The 27,680-nt window shown below is 44.4% G+C and overlaps 2 protein-coding genes across 2 annotated transcripts; one reads left to right on the top strand and one right to left on the bottom strand.

Moving 5' to 3' along the window:
* Positions 1 to 4,143: 4,143 nt before the first annotated feature.
* LOC144099275 (BRCA2 and CDKN1A-interacting protein) lies at positions 4,144 to 5,094 on the bottom strand. Its single transcript, XM_077632460.1, has one exon. The coding sequence runs from the start codon at positions 5,030 to 5,032 to the stop codon at positions 4,175 to 4,177; it is 858 nt and encodes a 285-aa protein (XP_077488586.1). The 5' UTR covers positions 5,033 to 5,094; the 3' UTR covers positions 4,144 to 4,174.
* A 105-nt stretch (positions 5,095 to 5,199) lies between these two features.
* LOC144099270 (FAS-associated factor 2-like) lies at positions 5,200 to 26,335 on the top strand. Its single transcript, XM_077632455.1, has 12 exons — positions 5,200 to 5,349; positions 5,738 to 5,806; positions 5,901 to 6,004; positions 9,118 to 9,236; positions 11,370 to 11,399; positions 15,616 to 15,716; positions 18,594 to 18,679; positions 19,908 to 19,999; positions 20,410 to 20,587; positions 21,051 to 21,222; positions 22,124 to 22,267; positions 24,409 to 26,335. Exons 1-12 carry the CDS (start codon positions 5,293 to 5,295, stop codon positions 24,586 to 24,588), a joined length of 1,332 nt encoding a protein of 443 aa, XP_077488581.1. The 5' UTR covers positions 5,200 to 5,292; the 3' UTR covers positions 24,589 to 26,335.
* Positions 26,336 to 27,680: the final 1,345 nt, after the last annotated feature.

Here is a 27,680-nt window from a genome sequence, read left to right as displayed (position 1 = left end):
CATCTGGTTGCGGTAAGCAAAAGTTTACATTATATGTAAAGCCCCTAGTTTCCAATGATTACGCGAAAAACGCGGATTTAAGCATTTTTGCGGGATTTTGTGCTGGTAGCCATATTCTCATTTTCTGATATAATTGTTATTATAATCCAGTGACAGAGACATCGCAGTTCCTCTCTAAGCAAGAGAAAGAAGGTGAAGATTTCGATGTCCTGTCTTTCTGGACTGGAATAAAAGAAATGACCCCAACACTCTCCGCCACTGCAGTCGTTATAGAGATCTTGTATCAAACAAGTGCTATTCTTAAAGTGAATATAACATAAAACATTACTTGACGCCGAGTTACAACAGTGACCTTCACTTTTGGAAGATGGACCTCAGCAGCATTCAGTGCATGCGTTCAAAAAATAAACTTGCATTTTTCTTGCATGTTCCTTCATTTTGCAAATTCTTTATCCTGCATCTGCAGAATTCGAAATTTTCCATTCGAGAAAGGTAGAAGGCTTAATTGCAAGCAATGATATGGGAAGCATTCCAGAAATTGTGAAGTACACATCTTTCAGTGCTCGTTTTATTTATTGATGGCTTGCATCGAAATCAAAGCAGCTGCTGTATTGGCGATCCAGGCGCACAGCAAGAATCTGTGCATGGCTTGAACTGCCATCATACCGACTGCGATGTTGAAGGATCAGCATCGTGGAAAAAAGTGTGCATACTTTCACGATCCATTTTTTGCCTTCTGCACCACAAAATCTTGGTGGAAACTATGCACATTCTGTCACATGCAGGCCTTATTGCCACCTGCTCTGGCCTGCACCATGAAAGCAGTGTGCGGCTTACCATCATGGCATCCGTGACATCACATGCAAGCCACCTGCACTTCGCTTACCACCACCTACATCGTGGAACTATGCATGGTTCACCATAACGACGCCTGCGATGTCACGTGCAGGTCACCTATTTTTCAGACCTTGTTCCTTTCGCGCCTTGAAATTTGGCAGTTTTTTATTCAAACATAAACAAGTTAGCGCTTATCCTGCTAAATAGATGAGGAGCATAATAATAAAGAAAAGTTGCTACCACAGCTATGATCACTTCAAAAAATTGTACTGAACCTCATTTGATCGCTAAGGCGCTCTGAAAAAATTTCCTGTTCAGCTAACTGGCTTCTTTGGCATTGTCTAATCACCTGCTTTCCTTCAACAACTCCGCTTTCACGAGTATGCCTGACATGAGATAGAGTGTTCACTTTGTAAAACCTTTCATTCACAGCTAGCATGCTTGCAGAGTCACTATGGCCTTTTGTTTCATCATCATCATCAGCCTGACTACGCCCACAGCAGGGCAAAGGTCTCTCCAAATAACCCTGTCCTTTGCCAACTGCGGCCACAGTCTCCTCACAAACTTCTTAATCTCATCCGCCCACCTAACTTTCTGCCGCCCTCTGCTACGCTTGCCTTCTCTTGGAATCCACTCCGTTACTCTTAAGGACCAGCAGTTATCTTGCCTTCGCATTACATGCCTTGCCCACGCCCATTTCTTCCTCTTGGTTTCGACTAGGATGTCATTGACCCGCAATTGTTCCCTCACCCAACCTGCCCGCTTCCAGTCTCTGTAGCTTCAGCTACAGAGGGTGCCTCCTAAACAGTGAAACATAGTCCCCTGTAGCAGTTATTTTCCCTTAAAATATGGCACACTGTTGATATTTGCCACTTAAGGCATATTCCTAACACAACTCTCAACGTTATAAAGTGGGGGAAAATACAATTTTCTCGATTACCACAAATTTACTAGACATGTCTTTTCAAAAGAAACTTCTATGATGGTGCCAGCTATACCAGCGGCCGAAGGAAGCTACCGCATAAAGAGTAATGCGCCAGACAGCCAGGTGCACCGCAGTGTGGCCAATTATTTGGAGGAATGACAGAATTACTGATGCTCCCCACCAGTTGTTGCCTTCACTTCACTGCCACGAAAAGCTGCTATCGAATACAGGTGTGCCTCATTAATATGACCCCCATTAATATTGATGACTCGAATTATGGACACTTTTTTTACAGACCAAACTTTTCCAATGCATTACCACCTCATTAATAAGGGAACTCGTTGTCCAGACAACGCGCAGGGTTTTGGCTCGTGTATTCTTGTCGCATTAATACGGACAGCAAAGAGAACAAAATCTCTACTGCTACAACCAAATGTTTCAATTTCTGCATTTTGAGTGCGGGACACCAGGGGACTGCAGCGGAAAATTGCAAAGGACTGACTGATGGCCATTTTCCTTTCAGGTTTCGTGCTTTACAGTAGAAAGTTGCAGAGTCGTCGCCCCTTACCATTTGCCGTATTGCATGAATGGCTGTGAAGAAAACACTCTCGGCAGTTTGTGCTATAAAGGAAGCAGCAGCTGTCAGCCTACTGAATCGTGGGATGTTAATAGTCGCAGTAGGAGTTTGATCATCTAGCCACGAGACGCCATCAAAAGTAGTATCATACATATATCACTAGGTGCATGTGGCTTATGGCGACCAGGATAATATGCTTAGGGGTCCCAAAATTGCGTTTAAATTCAACTGCGCTGACACCACCATGTACAGAAGCAGACACTAATCATGGTTTTTTCTTTTCCGAATATTTTTTTTGAAAATCGTCAACACGGACAACTCGCTTCATGGATAGTTTTGCTCGGGAACCGAAGTGTCGATATTAACTAGGCACGACTGCAGAGTTATTGTTATGAACCAGAACAAAACATGCACCCAGGGATGGTCAGTGAAATTTCAGTTTGGAGAATCTGGATCTTTTATGGGGAATTTTAGCAAAGAAATATGGAAAAAATAAATTTTCATGGGTTCCTATGGAAATTTTAGAACCGAAATTTCATCGTCTTTTACAAATAGCTGCAGGAAACGGGGGCCTGATATAGGAATATATACTCCATCCCTACATGCAGCAAAGGCAAATAGTGATGTGGCATGCAGAGAAGCGGGCTAGTTGGTGATTCAATGTGACTGCACTTTTTTCAGAAAACAGGAGACAAAGGCGAAAACAGAAAGGACAAGCAACGTCACCTAGATAGAGCCAGTCTAGGTGGCGTTGGAACAAGGCAGATTTGAGACCAGATGTTCAAGGTTAGAAATTAAACGTGGCGTAGGGAGGCTAGCTTTGGGAGCACATGGCAATACACCAAATCAGGGGGTACAGGGTGATATGGGATGGGTTTCTTTCGAGAGCAGAGAGGCTAGCAGTAAGATAGCATTTGAGGAGCGATTGAGAAAAAGGGGGAAAAGCAGTGGGCTGGGAAAGTTTTCAGATACCTGTATATAAGGAATGTTGACACGAAATGGAGAAAGCGAACTAGAAAATTGACAAGCAAATATCTGGACAGCAGTAAGGGGGCAAATTAGCAATTGCCGGTTAAGAAAAAGGTTAAAGCAGAGAGAGCTCTGTGGAAAACAGGGATGGTGATGAAATCAGCACTGGGAACATACAGGATTTTTAAGCAGCAAAATTGCCAAAGAAAATATCTATGATAATTGTAGGGGAAGCTCTTTGTTGTTTGAGGCCAGGACGGGAGTTTTGCGGGCTAAGTCAGGTACCACGAGATAGACACGTTGTGCATTGCATGTGGAGAGGAGGAGGAAATGGCTGAACACTTCATACTTTTCTGTAAAGGGCTTCACCCTACAGTGGAAAGCAGCGGGGCTGATTTGTCGAAGGCATTGAGGTTTAAGGACAGTGAAGGGAATGTAGATTTTAAGCGGGTAGAAGTAACCAAGCGAGGGTTATATGATTGATGGCTAAAAGCAAGACAAGAGTAAAATTTCATAAATCATGGCTAGGTGGCTTGAGCCACCGCCCGATTTAGAGGGTTAAGCCGTATTCATCCATCCATCGATGCAGTGAGCTCATTGCACCCGAGGAAAGAGAAAGAAGGAAACAACTAAAATGTTCTCACATCAATCGCATTTCATTCAGCATGTGTGTTGCCTGCAACGGCCTACTTTAAGCTAAGGGCCAGAACGGATGTAGCGAATATTCGGAATGGAGTCAAACGCAAAGCAGACTCGTCCCATGCGAGCCTGCTCAACACCTGCACGCAGAAACGAGCCAGCACTTGCGCAGAGTGCAAGAAGTCGGGGCGAGCTCGACGCTGTTCGACGTGCAAACAATGCGCGCTTTATTGTAACGCGCTCTTGAGCTTCTCCATTATGCGGTCCCACTTGGTGGTGGGTATGACCAGGACTTTGCGTATCTGCGTCATCTCCGCGTCCTCCTCTTTCCAGTCGCCGGCGACTGCGGTATCGGCGTCTCCAGTCACGTTGTACTCGAACTGCAGCTCAGCCTCCTCCTCGAACAGTTCTTCCTCCGCGTTGGCGAACACGGCGCCCTGGTCCTCTTCCGACGGCTTGTACTGCTTGCATATGAGCAAGACGTGCGTGAAGTCGTACTTCTTTCCCGCCGCCTTGGCCGCTTCCACGTCTCGCATCAGGGCGTCGTACAGGGGCAGGGCGATCCGCGGCGGAATGTTGACGAAGCGCTCGCTGATCACCAGGCCGAGCTGGTAGCTCTCCTCGGTGAAGTACTCGTCGAACTTGGCCGCCAGTCCGCTGGCGGACACACGGCACTGGTCGCGCAGCAGAGTCGTGATCTGTCGGACACACTCGCGCTGTTTGGTCTCGGTGACGTTGATGACGCTCATGACGCCGAAGACGCCGTCTTCGTCGTCATCGTCCTCCATGGACTCGTCGTCGACGTCGTCGTCGCACTGCTTGATGACGCTCGCGACAAAATTGCGCTCGAGAATGAGGTTCGTGAGGTCCGAGAGGTTGACACGTGCCTTGAGGAACAGTTGCTGGAGGAGCCGTTTGATGCCATGATAGTCCGAGTCGTCGGGAGTGCGCGCTTCAAAGTCGACGTTCACCTCGGTGTCGACCAACTCGTCCTCCTCGGAGTCACTGTTGTCATTCTGCGATTGGTTTGAACCGTCACTCTCCTCATCTTCACCGAGCCTCTTCTGGCGTTTTGACATCGCCATGTTTCTCGCCCAGATTGAATGGTTACAGTGTTTACGACATAGGCAGGAGCTGCGAGCACTGGGTGCCAAGAGCAGTGAAGTGTCGCTTGTTTGGCTTCATGCGTGCCCGGGTCAACAACCAAATTTTATACCTACAGTGTTGACGTATTTTTGTTAGGTTTCTATCTTTGAGTGTGCCCACATGAAATGATATGCACAAAACTCGCCTAAACTTTGTTCATTTTGTACGCTAGGCGACGCGGACGGTCATTGCAAGCAAAATGGCGGAAAGAAATGACTTGTCAGCCTCTCAAACAGAGAAACTTCTTCAATTTCAGGTGAGCGTCTATTTTGTATGGCACCTCGATTTTTAGTTGGCTCTTGTAACCTATTGTGCATTTCACATGTAACTGTGTTCTGGAGAAACGTTTTTATTTATATTTTCGAAAACCAGCGTTGCGTTCACTGCTCTCTTCTGAGCAATAACAATCTCGCCCGAACAGTGATTGTTTTTGCCATCAAGGCTTGCATGCTTTACTGTGTCATTCAGTAATGCCGCTGTCCCCGTAATTTGCGCAGTGAGCGTTAGTTTTGTGGTTTGCAATACTAAGGAGCGCCTGACAGTGGAACGCAGCGCGATGACCAGCACATGCTCGGGTGTGTTCTCATTGAAAGCACCATGTCCCTGCAACAACTGCTTACGTTCAACGTCCTCGATTTTTGTAGGATCTCACGACGATAGAAGACCTCGAGAGGTGTCGGGAAATATTGAATAGGCACAACTGGGACCTCGAGGTGAGAAATTGTTTCGCATCAGCAATTTTCTTTATATTTGCATCATCATCCCGCACGCCGCTAACGTGTTCGATGTGGTGGTGTCTCGGTGTAGGGTGCTGTTCAGGATACCCTCAATATCCAGGAAGGCTCGCCATCCATCTTCTCGCCTCCTTCTAGTCGGCAACCGTCGGTTGTAGTCGATCACGCGGACCAAAGGTGAGTGTGTGCTGCGTTTACGTGGGCAAGCATGTGCCCGAATAGCGGTATCTGCTGCTCCGCCACCCGCCGCTGTTGTGAATTGCGCGACGGTCCGCTCTAAGTGGCATGTTCCCGGGCTTGGCCCGAGGCAGTTGCAACAGTGGCATTGTAAACAGACTGTTAACCGGGCTTGACACTGCTTGATCGACAGTCGCGAGTTTGCTGGTGAACACGATCTCTTACTCTCCAAAGCCTGCTTATCGTCTGATTCGACCTTTGTAGTCTTTGTGTAGCAGGTTGCTTAAAGATGGGCGCAGCCCTGATGTCAGACGCTATGTAGCAGAGTTTAGAAGTTGGCTGTCGTAATGATGACCACATTGATTGTCGCAGGTGCACCTGCAAAGAATTTTTTGACATAAAAACGGCATTTAATACTAAATGAAAGCAAGAGGCCCATCTGCTTCTAATGAATTTGGAGACGGAATTAGACCCTATCTCAAATGGCCACAATCGTGTGAAAGCTAGCTACATGGAATGCAACCCTCTAGTCATCCCGGGCTTTTGAATGGATTCATGAGCAACACCTACTGAACTAGAGACCTGCACACTTGGCACTGCTCCAGTGCGCACCTTCTTTTGCCACTAGGGAAGGGCAACTACAGGCGGCGCAGCACTACAATTAACCTGTTGAGCAAGATGATGTCGGTTATTTTACTTCAAGGATGTAACAGTTTTGTCATTTGTCTACGTTTTGAGTATTCATCATTCATCCATTGCCTTAGCAAAGATGCCAGAAAGTCTCACACATGCATGCGTGCAAACAGAATATTCACCGCTAGGATTTAAAGAAATGTCATATTTGCATCGTTCATTACTAGGTTTCCAAATAATAAGACAGTGCAAATGCACAGGGAGGCAGTGAGAGGAGAGAAATCATTTGTGAAAAGCAGACGATGATGATGATCATGACAAACAGGTCAACCGAGTGCCCTCAACGGCGAAAAAGATAACTAAATTTGGCGCACGCAGTCCCATAGGATCCCGCCAAGTGTGTAGGTCTTGTTCATGAGCACCTAGTGCCCATTGTCTCATTGCTTGGCGATTAGCGCATGTTTTTGAAGCACTAGGTGTTCTTTTTCTGTTTTTTTTTTATTTTTCTGGTGTTTTTGAGCAAAGTATCACGCAGCAATCCAGGGACCTGATTCATTCTTTCATGACACTGTCACTGGTCGCTGCCACCCGTAACCTCTAGCTGATGCTGTCAAGCCATCTGTGTGGCCTTCCCTGTTATCAGAGGCTATTGTAAAATGGGGAGTTGGGCCAGTTGGTACACTCTGGTGGAAAAAACTGCACAGCGCTGGTCCTGTCTCTTTTCTTATCCCTTGTCACTGTGGTGTTCTTTCCATCAGAGGCTGTTTTGACAAGTGGCTTGGAAAAGAGAATCATTTTAGATTACAGCGTTTGGAGTTCATTTATGAATGCCTGTTATATTCAGAAGATTTCTGCAGGTCCTACTGTTTCACCTTAGTGGCCATTTCCCACATTTAACCGTTTTGTGTTTGTTTTTTCGTCTGAAGCCTGCTTTGTGGCAGGCTGCCCGCATGTGTATGTGTGTGCATGCACACAAACTGCCTACCATGGCATCAGGTGGAAAATGACACCTGCCATCGCAGGGCAATGGCACATCGCTTAACGACTGCTCTAGGAATGCTATGAGGACTCCCAGGGATCTATGAATGTGAAGTTGACAAGGACCCAATTCCGCATATATGGGCATTAACTGAAGTGCAAGCAGATATAATTCACATTTTGCCTAACCGTGCAAATTGAATGTCAATTTTTTTTTTCAGATTTCAATTTATGCATGAAAAAGAAAAATTTCATGCTTCATGACAGTAGTTCATTAAAAAAAGTGCTACACAACATTTGGGAAAGAAAAAACAAACAGAAAGAAGAATAGCAGCTTTTATGCTAGAAGCTTGACAGAAATTTGAAAAATTTATTTTTGCAGTTGTGAAAAAAGAGTGACCATTAGTGCCAACATTTTATGGAACATGCAGGCACAAACAGAAAGGATGTTTCTGCGTGCCTTTCATACACTGGGTTCGTGGTCCAGATCAGCACATTATACTCTAGCCGCTGCTGTGGCTCAGTGATTGTGGCGCTCGGCTGCTGACCCCAAAGATGCTGGTTTGATTCCGGCCGCGGTGGTCGCATTTCAGTGGAGGCGAAATTCTAGAGGCCCATGTACTGTGCGATCTCAGCGCACATTTAAGAACCACAGGTGGTCGAAATTTCCAGGGCCCTACGCTATGGCGTCGCTCACAGGCTGAGTCACTTTCGGACGTTAAACCCCCATAGACTAAACTAAACAGCATACTTCATACATCATCAAGCTATGCACCAACTTGCCCCAGAACGTATTCTACTGCAATCATACTCTTGATCCTCATCACAAGCATGATTTTTCAGCATATACATTTAAGCATGTTACTGAGGCCATGCACTTGCTAATGTTTAGTAGGCTGCTGAGTTAACTGTGAGCAGTGTTTGGATTGGCTTTCAGCTTGTTTTTTCTTGGGACAGTTTAATCGATTTGCGGTGGGCAACTTTTATTATGACACCTTGCAGGAAACGGCAAGAAAATGTTTTGGTGCATATTTTATTCTGGGATCATTGTATAACTGACAAAGGGTTGCATCAAGGTTTCAGTTTTTTGCAAGCATCATTTTTCTTTTTTTCATTACTGCATGCGTCATGTTGCACTAGATCAAAAGTATGATGTTGGCTTGACACAGCAGTGCTCGACCCTGTGGAGTAGTCTTGTCTTTGCACGCGAATAGGTGCAATTGGGTGTGCTTATTGGGCTCAGCGAGACACAGAAGTCACCACACTGTGCCTGCTTCTTGTTGTGACTGGAATCATCGTTTGAAGTGAATAATTTGCGATGGGAGTTTGCATTTCTCTTATACTTGTGACACTTTTGATCTGAAGAGATATTGATGCAAGTGGGCTAAACGGAATCATGTTTCTTTGTTGTGCCAGATCTGTGCGAGGCATTCCAGCAGTTTGGGGAGTGTCACTCATGCTGTGCGTCTTTCTTCCGTCTTTTCCTTCTTCTCCCAAACCAGGTTCTTCTACTCAGTCCAGAGCTGGCGGCCCAGTGGTCTGTTAGGATGGGGCAAATTCATCATCATGTTTCCATTCTCGTTTGTCTACAGCACCCTCATGAGCATCATCCGATATGCGTGTAAGTAAACTGACCACTCAGCAGTCAAAACATTGAGCCCCACTGTAAGTTGTAGGTGGAATGGTCAAACTGCTCAGTATCTACGCTCCTGCATTTTATACACTGAAACCTCTCTAGATATGTTGTTTGCTTACATTCTGCTTTTTAGCTTTCAAGCAGCATATTAGTGCTTGATTTTATTGTGTGAGCCATTGCAGATGGCAGCAGTAGTCATCAGTTCACTTAGTATGCGAATTTATTTTTATTGCACTGACCTGTAGGTCACTCAAGTTGTAGTGCTGCACTGTGAGGGGACAATAATATTGCTGTAGAACCCCTGGCAAAACTAAAGCTGCAAAGAGTGGTAAAAAAAAATTATGTAAAAGTAACACTACCCCTGTGATGGCCAATGAATGAAAATGTGAAGTAAAAATTAGTAACTTCCGGAATTGTGTTCCTACATTGCAGGAATGCAAGAGACTGGCAAGTTGACCTGGAAAGATGCATTGACTGCGTAATTAAAATTAGCTAATTACAATAATTTCTTACTGTCCAAGAACTGAAAAACTGCGCACCCATACTCAGGTGCATACTTTAGATCCATAGTGATATAAAATATTTTTCTTTCACCTGCCGATGCTGCAGTATGTGCATAGGAATTTTAATTTGTTTTGCAATTAGCGTTAGCTTTCTCAATGAGTGATCTTTCAGTAGGCTCCCTGCTCCTCAATCAGCTGACACTTTGAGTTTGTTTGTTTTAATAAATATTCTAAGAAATGCTGTTTTTGCGGTACTGTGACAAATGATGTTCTTCTGTAAGCAGAGACAGGAACTGTTCATTTTTACTGTCTGTGTTTTGCATGATAAGCTGGGCATTACAAGGTTAAAGATTTGCTGGAGACATTGCAAAGCTGCAAAAGATGATTAATAATTTTTTTTTTGCACAAACTGAGTGCTATATAAAAATGAACTGAGCAATTCATAAGTTCAGTCATCAGCTCTGGCTAGAAAGCTTTGATATGTAGGCTTAGTAGTCTGTTGTATCTTATGTCCCGTTAAAAGGGGAGAGGCATGAAATTTTTCATAGTGTATTTTTGCTTTCATAAGACATTAGTAAGCATGGATCATCGTGTGAAATTTGCCTTCGCTCAGTAAATAATTTATAACGTAATATTTTACGCCATGCTGTTTTATCAACGGAATGCCAATTGTGACATCACAAGTATGAGATTACTTGAGGCACACAAAAGCTGCAATATAGCAGCTCTTTGTTCATCTGCTGTTTCACCTGACTAAAAAGAGTAGGAGTGACATAAAATGACAAAGAAGCAATTATATTGCAGTTTTTGTTTGCATCTCATGATCTCATACCAACTTGCGTTGTCGCAACCATCACTCGGCTACTGAAACTGATACTGAAACTAGAGGGAAAAATATATCCAGTTGCAGATTATTTATTGAGCGCTGGCAAATTCCATGTGGTGACCCTTGTTTATTAATGTTTTATGCATCATTCCAAAGCATAAAAACACCATGAAAAATTTGGTGTTTCCACCCTTTTAACTAAGTGTTTTTTATGGTAGGCCTATCTTAAGCTATTAAAGTGCCTTTTAATGCATTTTGGTATCTGGTTGTTTGATTGTAAGTTTTGATGATATGCATACATTTGTGGCATCACTTAGCAGGTTGCTTCATGTTAAAGGTCAGTTAAAAAAAAGGGTGCTTGATGTTGTACAAACAAATTTTATGTACTGTATGTATTTGGTAAAGATTGTTTACAGTATTGTTTGGTTGATTTCAGTTAGAATTGGATCTAATATAATATATTGGTTTAGGGAAGAGATGTTGCATCAGTTAGTCCAAGCATTATTTTTAGTTGAAGCTTGTCATCCTGCAGTGGTAGTTTTGTATGTGTTATTCCTGTGTCTTTAAGTGAGCATTGTAGTTATCTAGTCTTTCTTTGTGATGAAGCGCTTAATGTTTTAAACACATGGTTTATAATAAAGATATCTTTAAGATTTGAATTTACAATGCACTTACTCTTTTCAAGCTTGTGCAATACACCCTCCCTCCTTTTTGCCCCCCCCCCCCCCCCCCCCCCCCTTTTTTTGGGGGCCTAATGAAACTAACTTCTTTTTTCTCTGTTTATTTCAGGGCGGATTATTTGGCCAGGCCCGAGAAGATGTAAGTAGTAACATGGCTCACCTTGGGAATAAGGGCACAATTTCACGTCTTAGTTTCTTCTCTACACATGCTCAGAAAGATTTCCCATTCTGAAAGAAGAAGGGACAGTGTTTCAAGGCAAAATGAGGACTCGGAAATGTACAGCTACACTTTTTTATTTAAATTGCACTTTGAAAGAAGTGGTGGTGCTGTGGCCATCTCCGTGTGGCTCCTTAGAACTGTTGAAGCATTTGGTGCAAACGAAAAGGCATTTAGTAACACAGTACATGCTTGCTTTGTCTTCGTTACATAATTGCAGCCAAGGGCTTTGGCAGTTTTGCCGGTGTTTCTCGTGGGAACCAAGTGCCAGTTATAACTCCCTCTCTGATGTTTGTTTTCGAAGGAGGGTCGAACCCGTTGCCATGATAAACAAATGTAAACAATGGGTGACGTGGCGCGTGATAAAGCATTTGTGAACTTGAAGCGCGGCACTGCATTAGGTTACTTTAAGCGCAGTCCTATGGCAAGGTTGTTGCTTGTTTGGTGCCCTCCCTCGCCGCTGTTAACATGCCCTAGCTTGTTTTTTTTTTTTTTTTTGACAGGCAGGTGTAGCAATGGTGCGGGAGGACGGTCCCACTGTGCCATGTATGTGAGTTTATCCTGCAAAAGAAAGGCTGCGTTTTGAACCCCTCCCACTACTGTTTAAGGGCACAGGGTAAGATAAAATTAGAAAAAAATCGTTTTTTTTTTCTTTTGGAATTTTAGAAGTTCAATTCTTTCTACACATGTTCCATGATCGCACTTTCCTCAGAAAGCCATATTTACGGCTGAAAAACGCTTTTTCCGAAACCAAGTAGTGAGCGGCCACGCCCCCTTTCAGGATTAACGTCAATTTTTTTCAACCAAAAAGTCCACCACCTGATTTCAAAACTTGTCTAAAATCAGCTACATATAAAAAATTGTCTGGCAACTATTGTACAGCTCCTCTTTTTTAGCCAAGACAATCCTGAGACGCTTTGCACGTTTTTTCCACGTTTCTGCAACCTTCATGCAGCTGCGTCCGAGTGCTATCCCTTTCGATCAGTATTGTAAATTGTGCCGGTGTTGGTTGCTGCTGATAAGTTGAGATGCCCAGGGCAAAGAAGGCCTTCGTCAGGCGTGAATTTCACGGCAACCACTACGCTCATCGTGAAAAAGCAAAAGGATGTCCACGACCGAATGAGATCCCGAACGCCGAACGCGCCAGCTCCTCGACATCGAAGCTTTCAAGATTTTCTCTGTGCTTCCAGGAAGAGGATGTGCTGCAGAGCAGCAGCCAATATGCCTTAATGGACATAGACGGCATTTGTGCCGCAATTACACAGATTTGTGTGTGCAGAGAGTGCGGTGGAAGTGTTGAGCTCATCGAAATTGTGACAAAACGGGTAGGTGTTGCAAGCGTTTACAGTTTGAACTGTGAAATGTGTAGTGCCGCACAACTATTTGAGACGTCGAAGAAAACTACTTCTGGCCTCTATGAAGCCAACCTCAGGTTAGTGTATGCCTTGAGGTCCATTGGTAAGGGAATGGCTGCAGGAAATATACTCTGTGCTATGCTAAACCTTCCTTAGCCGCCGACAAAATTTGCGAAATACAATCAAGAGCTTCTAGGTCACATCGAAGCTGCTGCTCAGGAGTCTATGAAAAGGGCAGCTGAATGAGGGGGATAAAGACATCGCAGTTGCTCTTGATGGAAGCTGGCAGAAGCGAGGCCATACTTCCAATAACGGCATAGTCTCTGCGACCAGTGTAGACTCTGGGAAAGTGCTGGATGTGGAGGTTTTGTCTAAACGTTGTCCAAAGTGCAGCATCAAGGGTACAAACAGTGACCCCCTTCATAGAGAGGTGTGCCAAAGCAACTACCAAGGCACCAGCGGTGGAATGGAAGTCGCAGGAGCACTGAAAATTTTCGGCAGGAGTGAGGAGCTTCACGGCGTTCGATACGTCAAATACCTTGGGGATGGTGACAGCAAGGCTTTTATGGCTGTGAAGGCACAAATGCCATATGGTGATTCCGTTGAAATATCCAAGGTTGAGTGCATAGGGCACGTGCAAAAAAGGATGGGCACAAGGTTACGAAGGCTAAAAAAAGGAAACAAAGCAGGAAAACTCTCTGATGGAAAGAGCCTCTCGGGCCGAGGCCGACTGACTGATGCAGTAATAGACAAGCTCCAGACGTACTATGGTTTGGCCATCAGAAGAAATGTAGGAAACCTGGATGAAATGCGAAAGGCCGTTTGGGCAACCTTCTTCCACTTATCGGCCACAGACGATGACCCATGCCATGGACTTTGCCCAAAGGGACCTGATACGTGGTGTGCCTTCAACAGAAGTCAGTCAGAGGGCAAGCCATTTTTCCACAAGGAGAGTTTGCCTGCATCTGTCTTGGAGGCTATCAAACCCATTTATAGGAAGCTATCGAAGGCTGAGCTCCTAGAGAAGTGCCTGCATGGGCGAACTCAAAATGCACATGAGTCGTTCAACCATGTTGTTTGGGAACGCGCGCCAAAGAATGTGTTTGTTAGGCTTCGGACCCTACGGATGGCAACACTGGATGCTGTTCTTTCATTTAATGATGATAGCATCGCACGGGCCAACGTTTTGAAGGTGTGTGGATTGAACCCAGGGAGCAACACCATCAAGTGGCTGAGGGAAGCTGACCATAAGCGCATGTACTTTGCGGACCGAGCTACACGACAGCTTACAAAAGAGGCCCGACAGTCAAAACGACAAGCCGAAAAGCGAAAAAATGACGGCAACAGTGACTACGAAGCAGGGGGCTATTAAACCAATTACTATGGAGGTGTTTCTGTGAATAAAAAATGGTTTTTCACATCTTTTTTCTCTTTACGCTCTATTATCTCAAAACAGGGTTTTTTCTTACAAAGGTACTGTTATTTCCAATGCCTTTCAAGACAGACGGCCGATTTTTTTTTGCAATCATCTACATAAGTGTTGCCAACTACTGAACTAGAATTAAGCAATTTCACTGAGCAGTTATTCTGTTATGAATTTTGAAATGCGCAAAGAAAGGCCAGATTTGTGTACTACCGGAAAAAATTTTATTAAAAATCGAATTTTCAACACATTTCAAATATTCTAGTTCAGTAAAAAGAGCACAAAATTTGGCAAACAATGATATATGTATTATTAGGCTACTGTTGTTAGTTAGTGAGAAACATGTACCTCAACATGGCCTAAAATGCATGGGAAGTATAGGGCTTACCCTGTGCCCTTAAGGATTTGGGAAGGCTGAAATCATGTTGTATGGCATAGAGATTACACATTTTTGTTTTTATTTTTTTGTTTGAGGTAAATGGTACTGCTAGTGGCAAGCAGTACTTGGGTACGATTTCAAACCACAATATTTTTTTGCCTGAGTTGTGTGAAACTTCATGTTTTTAGAAATATTAAAGTGCAGTTGTTTGGGGCAGCAACCCACAAAGCACTTCAAGAACACCAGGATTAATAATAATAATAATAATTGGTTTTTGGGGAAAGGAAATGGCGCAGTATCTGTCTCATATATCTTTGGACACCTGAACCGCGCCGTAAGGGAAGGGATAAAGAGGGAGTGAAAACACCAGGATTCCGTGGAACTCGGTTTGTGAACCTCTGCCTTGGAGGTTGTGTAGTGTCTAGATGCTCCAAAACACTTGTACGTGTCTGCTTATGAAATCTGTTTCTTTTTTAATTTCCTTTTTTCTGGTATGTTCAAGGCTTGTTTGCTGTATGCATTGTTTGTAGCAGTGTATGTGGCACGCTAGTTTGCTACGTTGGTCTTGCCCTTTTATGTAGTTTCATCTTTTAGCTCTGCCTTCTTGCAGATGCTGTTTCTTTTCAAGTTTCCTAAATCTTTTTTTTTTTAATTATGCTCTCCGACATTTCGAATTGCTAGTCCAAGCCTCTTATTGTGTTTACTTGCTCCGTCGGCCTAAACAGTGCCACTTGCTTTTACTGCTCTTAATTACAAAAAGAGGGGTGAGCAGTGCTTTTATTTCAAGCATATTTAAAATGTTGTGTACTTTTTATTGCAATTTTGTTTTGGGTAAAATGGGTGGAAGGTGATCATAATCAAGAAGTGCAATAGTTTCTCCCTGCATCTGGGTATTAGGTCATCATGCTGCGTATGTGTAAAAAAAAGGGGGGGGAATAATGAGCAATTGTTTTCTTCCGTCTCTCGTGCACCCTTCTGTAGTGGCCACAGACCCCCTGGCTGATGTGATGGCCTTCATCCACAGCTACGAGAGTAGATATGGGAGCAGTCATCCAGTCTTCTACCAGGGCAGCTACAGCCAGGTGCGTTTGTTTTTGCTTCTCTATTGTTGCTCGGTCTGACCCCACAGTGTTCTGACTCCTTTGCTCCGAGCTCCGGATGTCCTATTACTTCAGGCTGTGTAAAAGCAGCTAGCACAGGTAGGCTCTCGAGCTTCTTTAGCTTTGTGTGCAACTGTGAAATAATGTGCACGTGGCAGTAGATTTTCATATGTGTGCTCTAGTTTATCTGGCTCTAAACAAAAACAGACACATAAGACTGCTTACATGTGAGAAGGCGAAAGCTTGCCTGCACTCTTTGTGAACACAGTCGCCGACGAGGCCCGCAACCTCCCCCCTGCCACCAGCTGCCGCATCAGGTTGCACTTGGATGCGCTGACTCTCTGTCTGCATACGGACTCCATCTTTTATGGGTTATATCTCTCTCTCACACACACAGATAGAGAGAGAGAGATGGGTTTTGCCCAATGGGGCAAGTAAGGCTTTCACCTTAAACTGCACATACTCATGCCATATATTGGCAGGGAAGCTGCACATTACTTTTTAGCTACTTTTTAGGCCAGCTCATTGTTCTTTCGTTAAAGTACTGAATTGATTGCCACATTTGGCTGTACATGGCAGATACTAAAGGTTCATGCCATGAACTTGCAGGGAAGCTACGCTTTACTTTCTAGCTACTTTTTAGGCCAGCTCATTGTTCTTTCGTTAAAGTACTGGATTGATTGCCACATTTGGCTGCACATGGCAGATACTAAAGGTTCATGCCATAAATTTGCAGGGAAGCTACGCTTTACTTTCTAGCTACTTTTTAGGCCAGCTCATTGTTGTTTCGTTAAAGTACTGAATTGATTGCCACATTTGGCTGCACATGGCAGATACTAAAGGTTCATGCCATGAACTTGCAGGGAAGCTACGCTTTACTTTTTAGCTACTTTTTAGGCCAGCTCATTGTTCTTTCGTTAAAGTACTGAATTGATTGCCACATTTGGCTGCACATGGCAGATACTAAAGGTTCATGCCATAAATTTGCAGGGAAGCTACGCTTTACTTTCTAGCTACTTTTTAGGCCAGCTCATTGTTCTTTCGTTAAAGTACTGAATTGATTGCCACATTTGGCTGCACATGGCAGATACTAAAGGTTTATGCCATGAACTTGCAGGGAAGCTACGCTTTACTTTCTAGCTACTTTTTAGGCCAGCTCATTGTTGTTTCGTTAAAGTACTGAATTGATTGCCACATTTGGCTGCACATGGCAGATACTAAAGGTTCATGCCATAAATTTGCAGGGAAGCTTTACTTTACTTTTTAGCTACTTTTTAGGCCAGCTCATTGTTCTTTCGTTAAAGTACTGAATTGATTGCCACATTTGGCTGTACGTGGCAGATACTAAAGGCTCATGCCATAAATTGGCAGGGAAGCTACGCTTTACTTTTTAGCTACTTTTTAGGCCAGCTCATTGTTGTTTCGTTAAAGTACTGAATTGATTACCACATTTGGCTGCACATGGCAGATACTAAAGGTTCATGCCATAAATTTGCAGGGAAGCTATACTTTACTTTTTAGCTACTTTTTAGGCCAGCTCATTGTTCTTTCGTTAAAGTACTGAATTGATTGCCACATTTGGCTGCACATGGCAGATACTAAAGGCTCATGCCATAAATTGGCAGGGAAGCTACGCTTTACTTTTTAGCTACTTTTTAGGCCAGCTCATTGTTCTTTCGTTAAAGTACTGAATTGATTGCCACATTTGGCTGCACATGGCAGATACTAAAGGTTCATGCCATAAATTTGCAGGGAAGCTATACTTTACTTTTTAGCTAGTTTTTAGGCCAGCTCATTGTTCTTTCGTTAAAGTACTGAATTGATTGCCACATTTGGCTGCACATGGCAGATACTAAAGGTTCATGCCATAAATTTGCAGGGAAGCTATACTTTACTTTTTAGCTAGTTTTTAGGCCAGCTCATTGTTCTTTCGTTAAAGTACTGAATTGATTGCCACATTTGGCTGCACATGGCAGATACTAAAGGCTCATGCCATAAATTTGCAGGGAAGCTATACTTTACTTTTTAGCTACTTTTTAGGCCAGCTCATTGTTCTTTCGTTAAAGTACTGAATTGATTGCCACATTTGGCTGCACATGGCAGATACTAAAGGTTCATGCCATAAATTTGCAGGGAAGCTATACTTTACTTTTTAGCTAGTTTTTAGGCCAGTTCATTGTTCTTTCGTTAAAGTACTGAATTGATTGCCACATTTGGCTGCACGTGGCAGATACTAAAGGCTCCTGCCATAGATTGGTAGGGAAGCTACACTTTACTATTGAGCTACTTTTTAGGCCAGCTCATTGTTCTTTCGTTAAAGTACTGAATTGATTGCCATATTTGGCTGCACATGGCAGATACTAAAGGTTCATGCCATAAATTTGCAGGGAAGCTATACTTTACTTTTTAGCTAGTTTTTAGGCCAGTTCATTGTTCTTTCGTTAAAGTACTGAATTGATTGCCACATTTGGCTGCAAGTGGCAGATACTAAAGGCTTGGTAGGGAAGCTACACTTTACTATTTAGCTACTTTTTAGGCCAGCTCATTGTTCTTTCGTTAAAGTACTGAATTGTTTGCCACATTTGGCAGATGTAATTAGGAAGTAGAGTTGGATCATCTATACGTGCCCCAGCAAAACTTCCTGTCTACAAAAAGGTGCGACAGAATAGTAAGAGACAGATTTCCTTTGCTTTGACAGCCCTCTGCCATGCCATTGCACTGGCCTTCGAGCAGAGCAGTGACTTGGTGGCCATGGTGGGCTCCATCATTAGCGATGTAGTACAGTGGTAGCAGCAGTTGACTGCACTTTCAGCTGCATTGATTGTTTGTTCCACTTGTCTTGCTTTGATTTTTGCGCAGGCCCTGAATGATGCAAAGCAGGAGCTCAGATTCCTCTTGATCTACTTGCACGGTGACGACCACCAGGATACGCCTTCTTTCTGCAGGTGAGCTTTTCCCCGCGAAAAGTGAGCTGGGCTCACGTATGGTTTTGCAGCATTTCATTAAAAGGAAGGTGAATTTGTGTGCTTGGAAGGTAACGAGGAATTGGACACCAGGCAGGAAATCTTGCGAGCTGCAACGAGGGAAAGGAGGCGGAATTACTACTGCAGAATCTCGATGAAACGATTCTGGTTGACTTTAATTCGGAAAAAAAAACACTCTCCCGCACCACTATAGATAAGAATGTGCATGCCATGATAACACCCTCCAGCACTATTGCGCTGCTCGCATGTCACGATCGCCATTTGCACAGTATATGCACTGCAAGCGGTGATTGGTGGCATGCGGCAGTAAGTAAATCCCGTCTGCCATACACAGATGTGCATAAATCCATTTCTGGTGCTTCTGCATACAGATTTTGTTAGCTTTGGATGATACGAATATTTTTTGCGACCCCATTAGGTTCGTATCGTCAAGATTCTATTGTATTTCTCAGGAAGATTTGTAATTGCAGCAGACTGATAAAGAACACTGAAAAGTTGAAAAGGACAAGTGAGAACTTGAGTATGTTGCTGCTGGTAATGCTCCTGCTTGGTACTCAGTTGATTGACGTTAATTTGAACTCGTTTAATAATAATTGCACATTCTGGTTTATTTCAACTGATGTCTTGGTCCCATCAACACCTAGTAGTAGTAAAAATGGTCTTCTTATTTCAAACCCTCATAATTAAATAAAAATTTTGGTCCCTTTCAAGTTTGAATCGGCAAGAGCCAACTTCTGTTGACTTGATTGTTGTCATGTTTTTGAATTGAAGGTGAATAGCATTCAAAAGATTCTCTGCTAATTTGAGTGAAACTGGCTATCAGCAAACTTCAGGTAGTTGCATTCAAGGGACAGGCACAAGCTAGTCGAGACAATTTTGTTGTCTGGTGGGATTTACAAAAGGCATGGGCTTGAAGTCCTCTGGCCGCAGACAGATGGTGTTAAAAAAAAATGGTTTGTGTGCGAAGTTTTAACCGACTTTTGATGGAGGGTTGGAAGGACAAGGCCAGCATAGTGAGATGAAAGCAATACATTCCCTTCAGAGACAGCCACCATTTGTTCAAACAACCTGGAAGCTGAACCATGCGTTTCAGTGATGCAGAAGAATTGCTTCATTTTATTGTGCTGATTTTCGTCGAATTTGTGCAGTTTCTCATTGTGCACGTGAACGTATTGTCTGTTATTCGCAGGGATGTGCTGTCGTACCGCCCTTTGATAGACTTCATCAATGGCAACATGCTCTTTTGGGCCTGCTCTGTCAACTACTATGAAGGTTCTCGTGGTGAGTACGCACTAGTTACACAGTTAATGGGGCATTCAGATTTCTTTTTGTCCCAAGTATAGCAGCCTTCCTAAAATGTGCTCCACTGACTGGTGTGGCTGTGTCAGAGAATTTGGGTCACATGTTAGGGACAACCTGGAGGAATCGGGGAACTTGAAAACTCTTGCGTGATAGCCGCTCTGCTGAAGCTTCTTGTGCTGAACTGGGCCTCGTGGGGTTTAAGAAGCGTGAACATAGTGGGGCCACCTAGTTCAGAAAGTGCTAGGAAAAAGCCACTCGAGCAAGAATACTTTTTATAAGTGCCAGATTTGAGCTCAAAACTAAGGTTTGCACAGGGGTCTATCCAATCACCTGGTGCCATGCCTTCTCTGTCATTGACTCTGGACGTCTGTTGCATGCAATGCGTGCAGTGTCGCAGGCCCTGCGGGAGAACACATACCCGTTCCTTGCGGTGATTGTGCTGCGGGAGCACCGCATGACGGTGGTGGGCCGCCTGGAGGGCCTTATGGAGCCTGAGACAGTCATCGTGCGGCTGCAGCAGATCATGGCTGACAATGAGGCTGCTCTCATCACAGCACGCATGGAGAGGTCAGCGCAGAGCAGTACTTGTGCATTTCTCTGGTGTCTGCCACCAGGCAGTTTTCATTTGTCATGGGATTATTCTAGTAGAAAAGAGGCTGTCGATCATCTTCTGTCAATGCCGATGTTTTGTTGTTGCGAGTTTTCCTTCTTCCTCTTGACTTGTGGAGTTGGCGTGTTGCAGTGTGACGAGGCAGAAGCTGTGCAGCACATGCAGTATTTTCGGTTTCAGGCCAGTTCTGCACCAAACGTGCTGCATCATTCTTTTATTTGTGGTGGTTTTTCATTACAAGAGAAAAATGGGTTCACCAGCTCAACTCTAAACCGGCTGCTTAGAAAACAGTCATTCCACCGACTAAAGAGAAGCAGTCCTGGAACTGTAGAAGGCGTCAAGGATGGCAGATGATCGGCTGAAAGGGCCAGCAAGAGTGTTTCAGGACGTGTTTCACTTCCTGTTGTTGCGATGGCGCAGGGACGAGCGGAGCCTGACGCAGAGCCTGCGGCAACAGCAGGACGAGGCGTATCAGGCGTCTCTGTTGGCCGACCAGGAGAAGGAACGGCGGCGCCTCGAAGAGGTCCGCCGCAGGGAGGAGGAGGAGCAGCGCCAGAGGGAGAGGGCCCTCCAGGAACAGCAGAGGAGAGAGGTCAGCCTCCCCTGGGGCAAAGGAAGGGTTCCTAAGACAGCTTGCTGTTGGGCTAGTTGGTTACAGTTCATCCTGGGGTTAAGGTGCCGGTACTGGACAAAAACGTGGAAGGTGATGGAGCAATGATCCTCCTAACACGGTGCCGATACCAGTATTCGAAGGAATAACCTTGAGACCTCTAACTTATTCTCTGTACTGCACCGCAGTAGCAGTTCCAAGCACTACTAATACCATTAAGATTTGTTCAAACAACCACGGCACATGGAAAGACAGGACTACCGCATATACATTAGCAAGAGTTGTTGTTGGGCTAGTTGTTTTGTATCTAGTAACGCCATGAAGACTTGTGCAAAAAACCACGGCACACAAAGGCAGGACGAGCGTATATACTTTAGCAAGAGTTGTTATCGGGCTAGTTGGTTTGCACCTAGTAACACTGTTTGTACAAAGAACCACGGCACACAGAAAGACGGACGAGTGCATATACTTTAGCCTGAGTTGTTGTTGGGCTGGTTGGTTTGTATCTAGGAATGCCAAAGAGATTTGTGCAAAAAACCACGGCAGGTAGAAAGATAGCACAAGCGCATATGCTTTAGCAAGAGTTGTTGTCAGGCTTGAATAACCAGAAAATTACATTGAAGCAAAATCCGTCAGCCCAGTGTTGTTTCTTGCTTTTGTTGATGCATTTTCCTTCAGTGTCACTTTTACATAAAGCAGCCAAACTGCAATACCCCTGCTATACAGGCGAATCTTACTGTCATGAGGGCAGTAGAACTGCATGGCTACGGAAACTGTCATTGAGACGTCGTGACAGTGAGGCACTACGCATCCACTTTGGCATCACTTGCCATTTTGCTTTATCGACTGACACTGTAGGGTGGTGCCATTGTTCTTGTTGCAGGAGATCCAGAGGATGAAGCTGGAATTGGTGGACCAGATTCCGGAGGAACCTCCAGATTCAGACCCTCACAGCATCCACCTGGTGATCAAGCTGCCTGCTGGAACGCGCCTCGAAAGACGCTTTAGGCGGTCGCAGTCTATCAAGGTGCGTTGCATGCCTTGGCCACTGCACCACCTGCGCTGGGTGCCGTTAATTGTGGTCTTGTTTGAATGCTGAATTGAAAATCTGCTTGCAAACTCAAATGTCAGGAGCGGTTTGACGAGTGACAGGTTGTCTACTGTGATAATAATTTTAGACGCCTTCACATAGGTGATTGAACTAAAAAAAAAAAACTTATGGTTGCACTGTGTCTCATAATGTGAGCACCTAGCAATAGCTGTTGCGCTGTACTACACATGCGAGCAAAGTTGCACATGTTGGACATTCTTCTGTTACTCCTCCCCCCTCTCCCTTCTTTGTCTCCTACTCTCCCACCCCAATCACAACTCTTTACTCTGTTGCTGTAAATGACTGCAGAGCACACATTAATGGCTACCCACACGTTATTTGCAGCGGAATATCTTCTATTAAAACGTACTCAATTCAAATGGACGGCTGATTAAAACAGGCATATCATAATCATCTGACCGACTGTGTCCACTACCGGACAAAGAGAGTCCGAAAAATCGGTAGTCGACTGTATTCCTCGCACTAATAGTCCCGCCGTACATGTCCTTAGCAAACAAAGAACGCTTTTTAATTAGGCATGGTTTGTACATTGTCAAATTCGTTAAAGCTGTATTTAGAATTACGCAATATATCGAACTAATTCCCATTTTTTACGAGTTCGATATATGTGGGTTTGACTGTATAACCAATCAACAAATTTGGCACACAAGCGTTCATACATGCAAGGCAGGCATGATGCCAGCATGCATTCATGTGTGCAAAGTGCAGTTGTGTTATAAAGAGTTGGGCAATGTCATCCTTGCTGTAAATGTAATGAGGTGTCAATATACTTGCAATTTTCCATGCATTGTGAGCTAAATTGGAGGATCGATTGCTGTTATTGTATTGAGGATTGATTGCACTTACAGTCGAATCCTGCTCCAATGGAATTCATAGTACCAGCGAAAAAATTTGCTTAAGTGGAAGCTTTGTTGTCATGAAATTGGGCCAGAACTTTGACGGAGTGGACTGGATAGTTCAGGAACGTTTATTTGGCAAAAATCTGGTAGCTTAAACAAGCGACATGTACACGCAGCGGCACTAAACGATCCTGCAACACCTGAAGTACAGCAGCTGCAGTTCCGCAGCTTGGGTAATACTCCTTGTTAGCTCCACCTTGCTATACTCAAAGAAACACAGGGAACGCCGCAGAAGATCTGCACTTACCGTCAGGCGGAGTGTTAAAGGGGCCAAACAAACACGGACCAAAATGTGTCATGAAATTATGGCGAAAACGAAAAGATTGTGCCTCAAAACTGTAAGAATCGAGCACTGCAGTGTCAATGAGGATTTATAATTTTAATTTGTCATTGAAAATCGCGTTAAAAACCATCTTGTGGCAAAAACCTCCATTATCACTGTAGTCCACATGTGACCAAATGTCGGTAAAATATTGCTTGTTTTAAATGAACAGTGTTTTTTCTTTTGGGTGTGTTCGTCATGTTTCGTCATGGTTTGCACTCTATTCAGTGTGCCATTCGATGAAAACCAGCACTCCCTTCGCATCGCCAACCACGCGCTTTTAGCTTTTGTAACTAGATGGCACCACAGTGTTTTGAATTTCTGGATGGAGCGGCAACCACGGTCTACTAAAGCATTTGCTGACGAGGCATAAATCACTCTTCCGTAACAGCTTTGGGTATGGGAATTGAAATGGGCACTACGCCGTATACTAAAATTATCTTATTACCATCTGGCAGGTGAGATTTTTGTTAGTTTTTGCCACAGCTTTTTTGTCGACTTGTAGTCACCATCGCGCTTGCTGATCATGGTTTCCAGCATTGGGATACATAAACACGGGCGCATGCACTGATTTAAAAATTCTCTATAAAAATTTTCTGCGACGTTTCCAGTAAAGCCATCGCGGAATGCAGCATCTTAGACAGCAAGCTTTCGGTTGAGCCAGAAAAAACTGGATCCTTAAAATTCGGTGTTCTGTCCTTTTAACACTTAAATAGTTCTTGCTCTATGGTCCGACTACACACTGCTGGTTCATGTCATGCTTGAAAGTATAGCCTGCATCTTCCCAGAATGACTTCATCTGTCTACTTCTCTTTCTCCCTTCCGCTTTGGTGCAGTACCTCTATTTCTATGTCTTCTGCCACTCGGATGCGCCCAGCAGCTTCGAGATCATCACAAACTTTCCCCGGCGGACACTGCCATGCGAGCCCACGCGCGAATGCCCCGAGCCACCAAGCTTTGCCGAACTCGGCCTGGGAAAGACAGAGACCGTGTTCGTCCACGACCTGGAGGCGTGAGCTGCTTTGCCCTCTGCCGGCCAGACGACACCAGCTGTGGTCCGCCTGTCCTCCCACTGCCTCTGCTGCTTGCTCCTCTTCATCGCTGGGTGGCGTTCAGTGGCAGACCTCTTTTCTTTATCGCCGCTCTCGAGCGCTGGTGGTTTTACGAACTGTCATGCATTGTTGTGCTGTGCGTGGTCCAAAAGAAGGGGAAAGGGAAAAGATCCAGGAACCGAGGGTCCTCGCCAAGAGCACAAAGTTTGACAGGGTTTAGGCTTGGGCCCGTCTGTCATCCATCATTGTCAAGTGAACGCAGAACCAGGGACAAGGACGATTGCACTCGGCGTTGCATTCATGTCCGACTGTGCTTGTTCCTGCCTTTGTGCAGTCTCGCGATAAGCGGACAACGGTTCCAGAAAAATCACCAGCCCAGTATATAGGGTGATGACTTGCTGATAGGTGCTCTACCCCGAAGAGCACTCATTACCTATTTTTGTTCTTGTCATCTGTTTCCATGCAAGTCACTGAAGGATCTGTTGTAAAGCACATCAAGCCTGTTGCTGCGGGAACATTCTTGTTGTTGCATTTTCATTCAAGAGCAACTGCTTTAGCACGTTTCATTTGAAAAGGCACAAATTTTGAGCAGGAGCTGATCTGTTTGTTTTCCTTTAATGTGAATTACCCTTGGGGTGCACAATCATTGCTTCCGACTGCATGATGACTTCTAATCAGGCACAGATGCCTCCTCCAAATTTAAAGAAATCTGAAGAGATTTCTTCACTTGATGTGCACCAGCACAGTTTAGCTTACTTTTATTCTGTGTTTGTTCTTTGCAGAAATGCAACAACTGCTTGATATTTTTTTCGGCGTCTCGGCTGTCGTCAATACAGTACAATACACTCAAGACATTCAAATCCATCGTTGCATCAACACTTTTATGAAATAGGTAATGTGCCAGGCAAGAGCAGCTGTGTTTGTTTTGGTGCCCTTTGGCTCTGTACAGTCCAAATTTTTTTGTTGTATTTGTTTTTTTACTGCTTTGTATTTTGCCACCTGGACCAGATGACTATGTTGGAGTGCGCCAGGGTATGGTTAAGAGAGCGGAAGTGAAATTGTTGCATATTCAGGTTTTCCGTGATTGTGATGGCTGTGCATATTTGCAAAATGCAGGCCAGCTGGTGGCAGCACTCATCACGTGCGCGGATTCTAGTTTGTGCCTGCAAGTCTCATTTCTTTAACGTCATATGAAGACCAGAGTGGAATGAACGTGCGAATATGTGGTGCAGATGCTAGTGAGCCCACTTTTCATTTTTTTTTCTTTTCATTGTGTGGGGCGGTAATGGTTTCTGCCTCCGCTTCTTTTTTTCTGTGCTTGCTGCCTTCATGACTTTCCTCCCTCATAGTGTTGTGAGCCAGAAACACAGGAATTGTTCCAAGCACAACCTAAACCAAATTGTGATGACGGCCACTAGTGTGTGCTGTTGATAAGACTTTATAGAAGCCTCTTGGTCCATGCAGTGTTCGGTGAATAGTTTGCCTGCTCCCAGTTCTGCATTGTTTTCCAGCACCCAGCAGCGTGTAATTATTAATTTATATAATAGAGATATCTGTACAAAAATGTTTTGAGAGAGTTAGGTTTTGTGGCGTCGTTGACTGCAAGTGGCAGATGTGTCACACGTTGTCCAGCTACTGATTTTGACGTAGCCACAAGCTCAGCTGATGTGCCTGATTTTTACTTCAATAAAAACAAGGGAAGACTGTATAATTTGCTTCTGTTTGTTGGACGAAAGGACTCTCTCATTCTTTCATGGTAAAGAATTACTAAGCATTATTCTTGTGGAGAAGTTCTCAAACTGGACTCTGCGAAACCCTTGGGCACTTTGGAGAGCTTTTTGGGTTCTGCAAGCACCTAAACCTATGCAGTTCTCAATCCACACCATTCATTTACTCACTTTATTTTGGGGCTACTAACTGTTCTGTAATTGCTTACAGCAGAATATGCAGCCAATAATTATCTCTGTAAATGGGGCATTTTTCCGGTGGCCATGCATTAATGCTCTTTTTTGTGTGCAAGTTGCGTAGAAAGGATCGGAAGCCAAGAAACTTGCGGTTCCTCAGCCCCTTTTGAGAGGTATTTGGGCTCCCAGAGGCTAGAAAGTATAAGAATCCCTGCTTTAGTCGCTTCAGTGGTTATGTGAGATTTTCATGCGATTGCACGTTTCGAGTTCAAAAAGTTGGACCGCCGTATATTTATACGATTGTAAGTCAACCTATTTTTCAAAATTTTAAAATCCGAAGGGGGCGGGTCGACTTAAAATCGAAATCAAAGCATCCCACCATAAATAAAGGCGAGACAAATGAGATATCAGGCATGCTACAGCGTGGCTGGGTTTTTGCTGCGCGGCTCCGTCGCATCGCTCTTCGTGCTGGCCATGAGCAGCTGCTGAGTAAACACACAGAACCGGCATCCCCACCCCGCGTGAAGGGCGGTTCACATGCAACCGATTGAGCAAACTGAGCGACCAGCGGCTCGGCGCAGCGATGCTTTTCGCAAGGTTCCGCTTCACATGTGTCGCTCCAGAACGTTTACTGCCGATGCGAATCCCAGTGTTGCTGGCAAAGAATACGAGCTCGCGGTTGGTTCCGTGGTTTGCAACCATCAACATGGACAATGTTCATGCATTATTTTTCCAAGATTGCTCAAATTTTGTTAAGAAATAAAGAACTCGTTTGTTAAATATCAACTACTTATTTTGATGCCAATACATCATTTTTTTAAGTTCGTACGTGCATTTCGGAAGCACGTGTAGTAAACAAACATTGTCTTTCCCACACGAATCTTGTTCTTGTCACATGGATTTTCCGCCGTGCAGTCATTGGTGAGAGGGCGGAGCTATAAGGCTGTCGCTGCGAAAATTTCCAACTTGTTCGAACCCCTTCGCTCTGGCCGGCCGAGCCGCCGCGACGGGTCGTAACAGGTGTTTACGTCGCAGTGACAGGATTCGCTGGCATTTTCGTCTGAATGTGAAACACGCTTTAGGCGGCCAATGGTGGCTGTCGATAAGCAGCAAACCACACCAGCGCACTCCCCACATGTGGCCGCAGATTGC

The sequence above is a fragment of the Amblyomma americanum genome, chromosome 7 (genome assembly GCF_052857255.1).
Source record: "Amblyomma americanum isolate KBUSLIRL-KWMA chromosome 7, ASM5285725v1, whole genome shotgun sequence".
Classification (NCBI taxonomy): Eukaryota; Metazoa; Arthropoda; class Arachnida; order Ixodida; family Ixodidae; genus Amblyomma; species Amblyomma americanum.
Note: the sequence above shows the minus strand (reverse complement) of the source record. Positions and strands in the feature narration are given on the sequence as shown.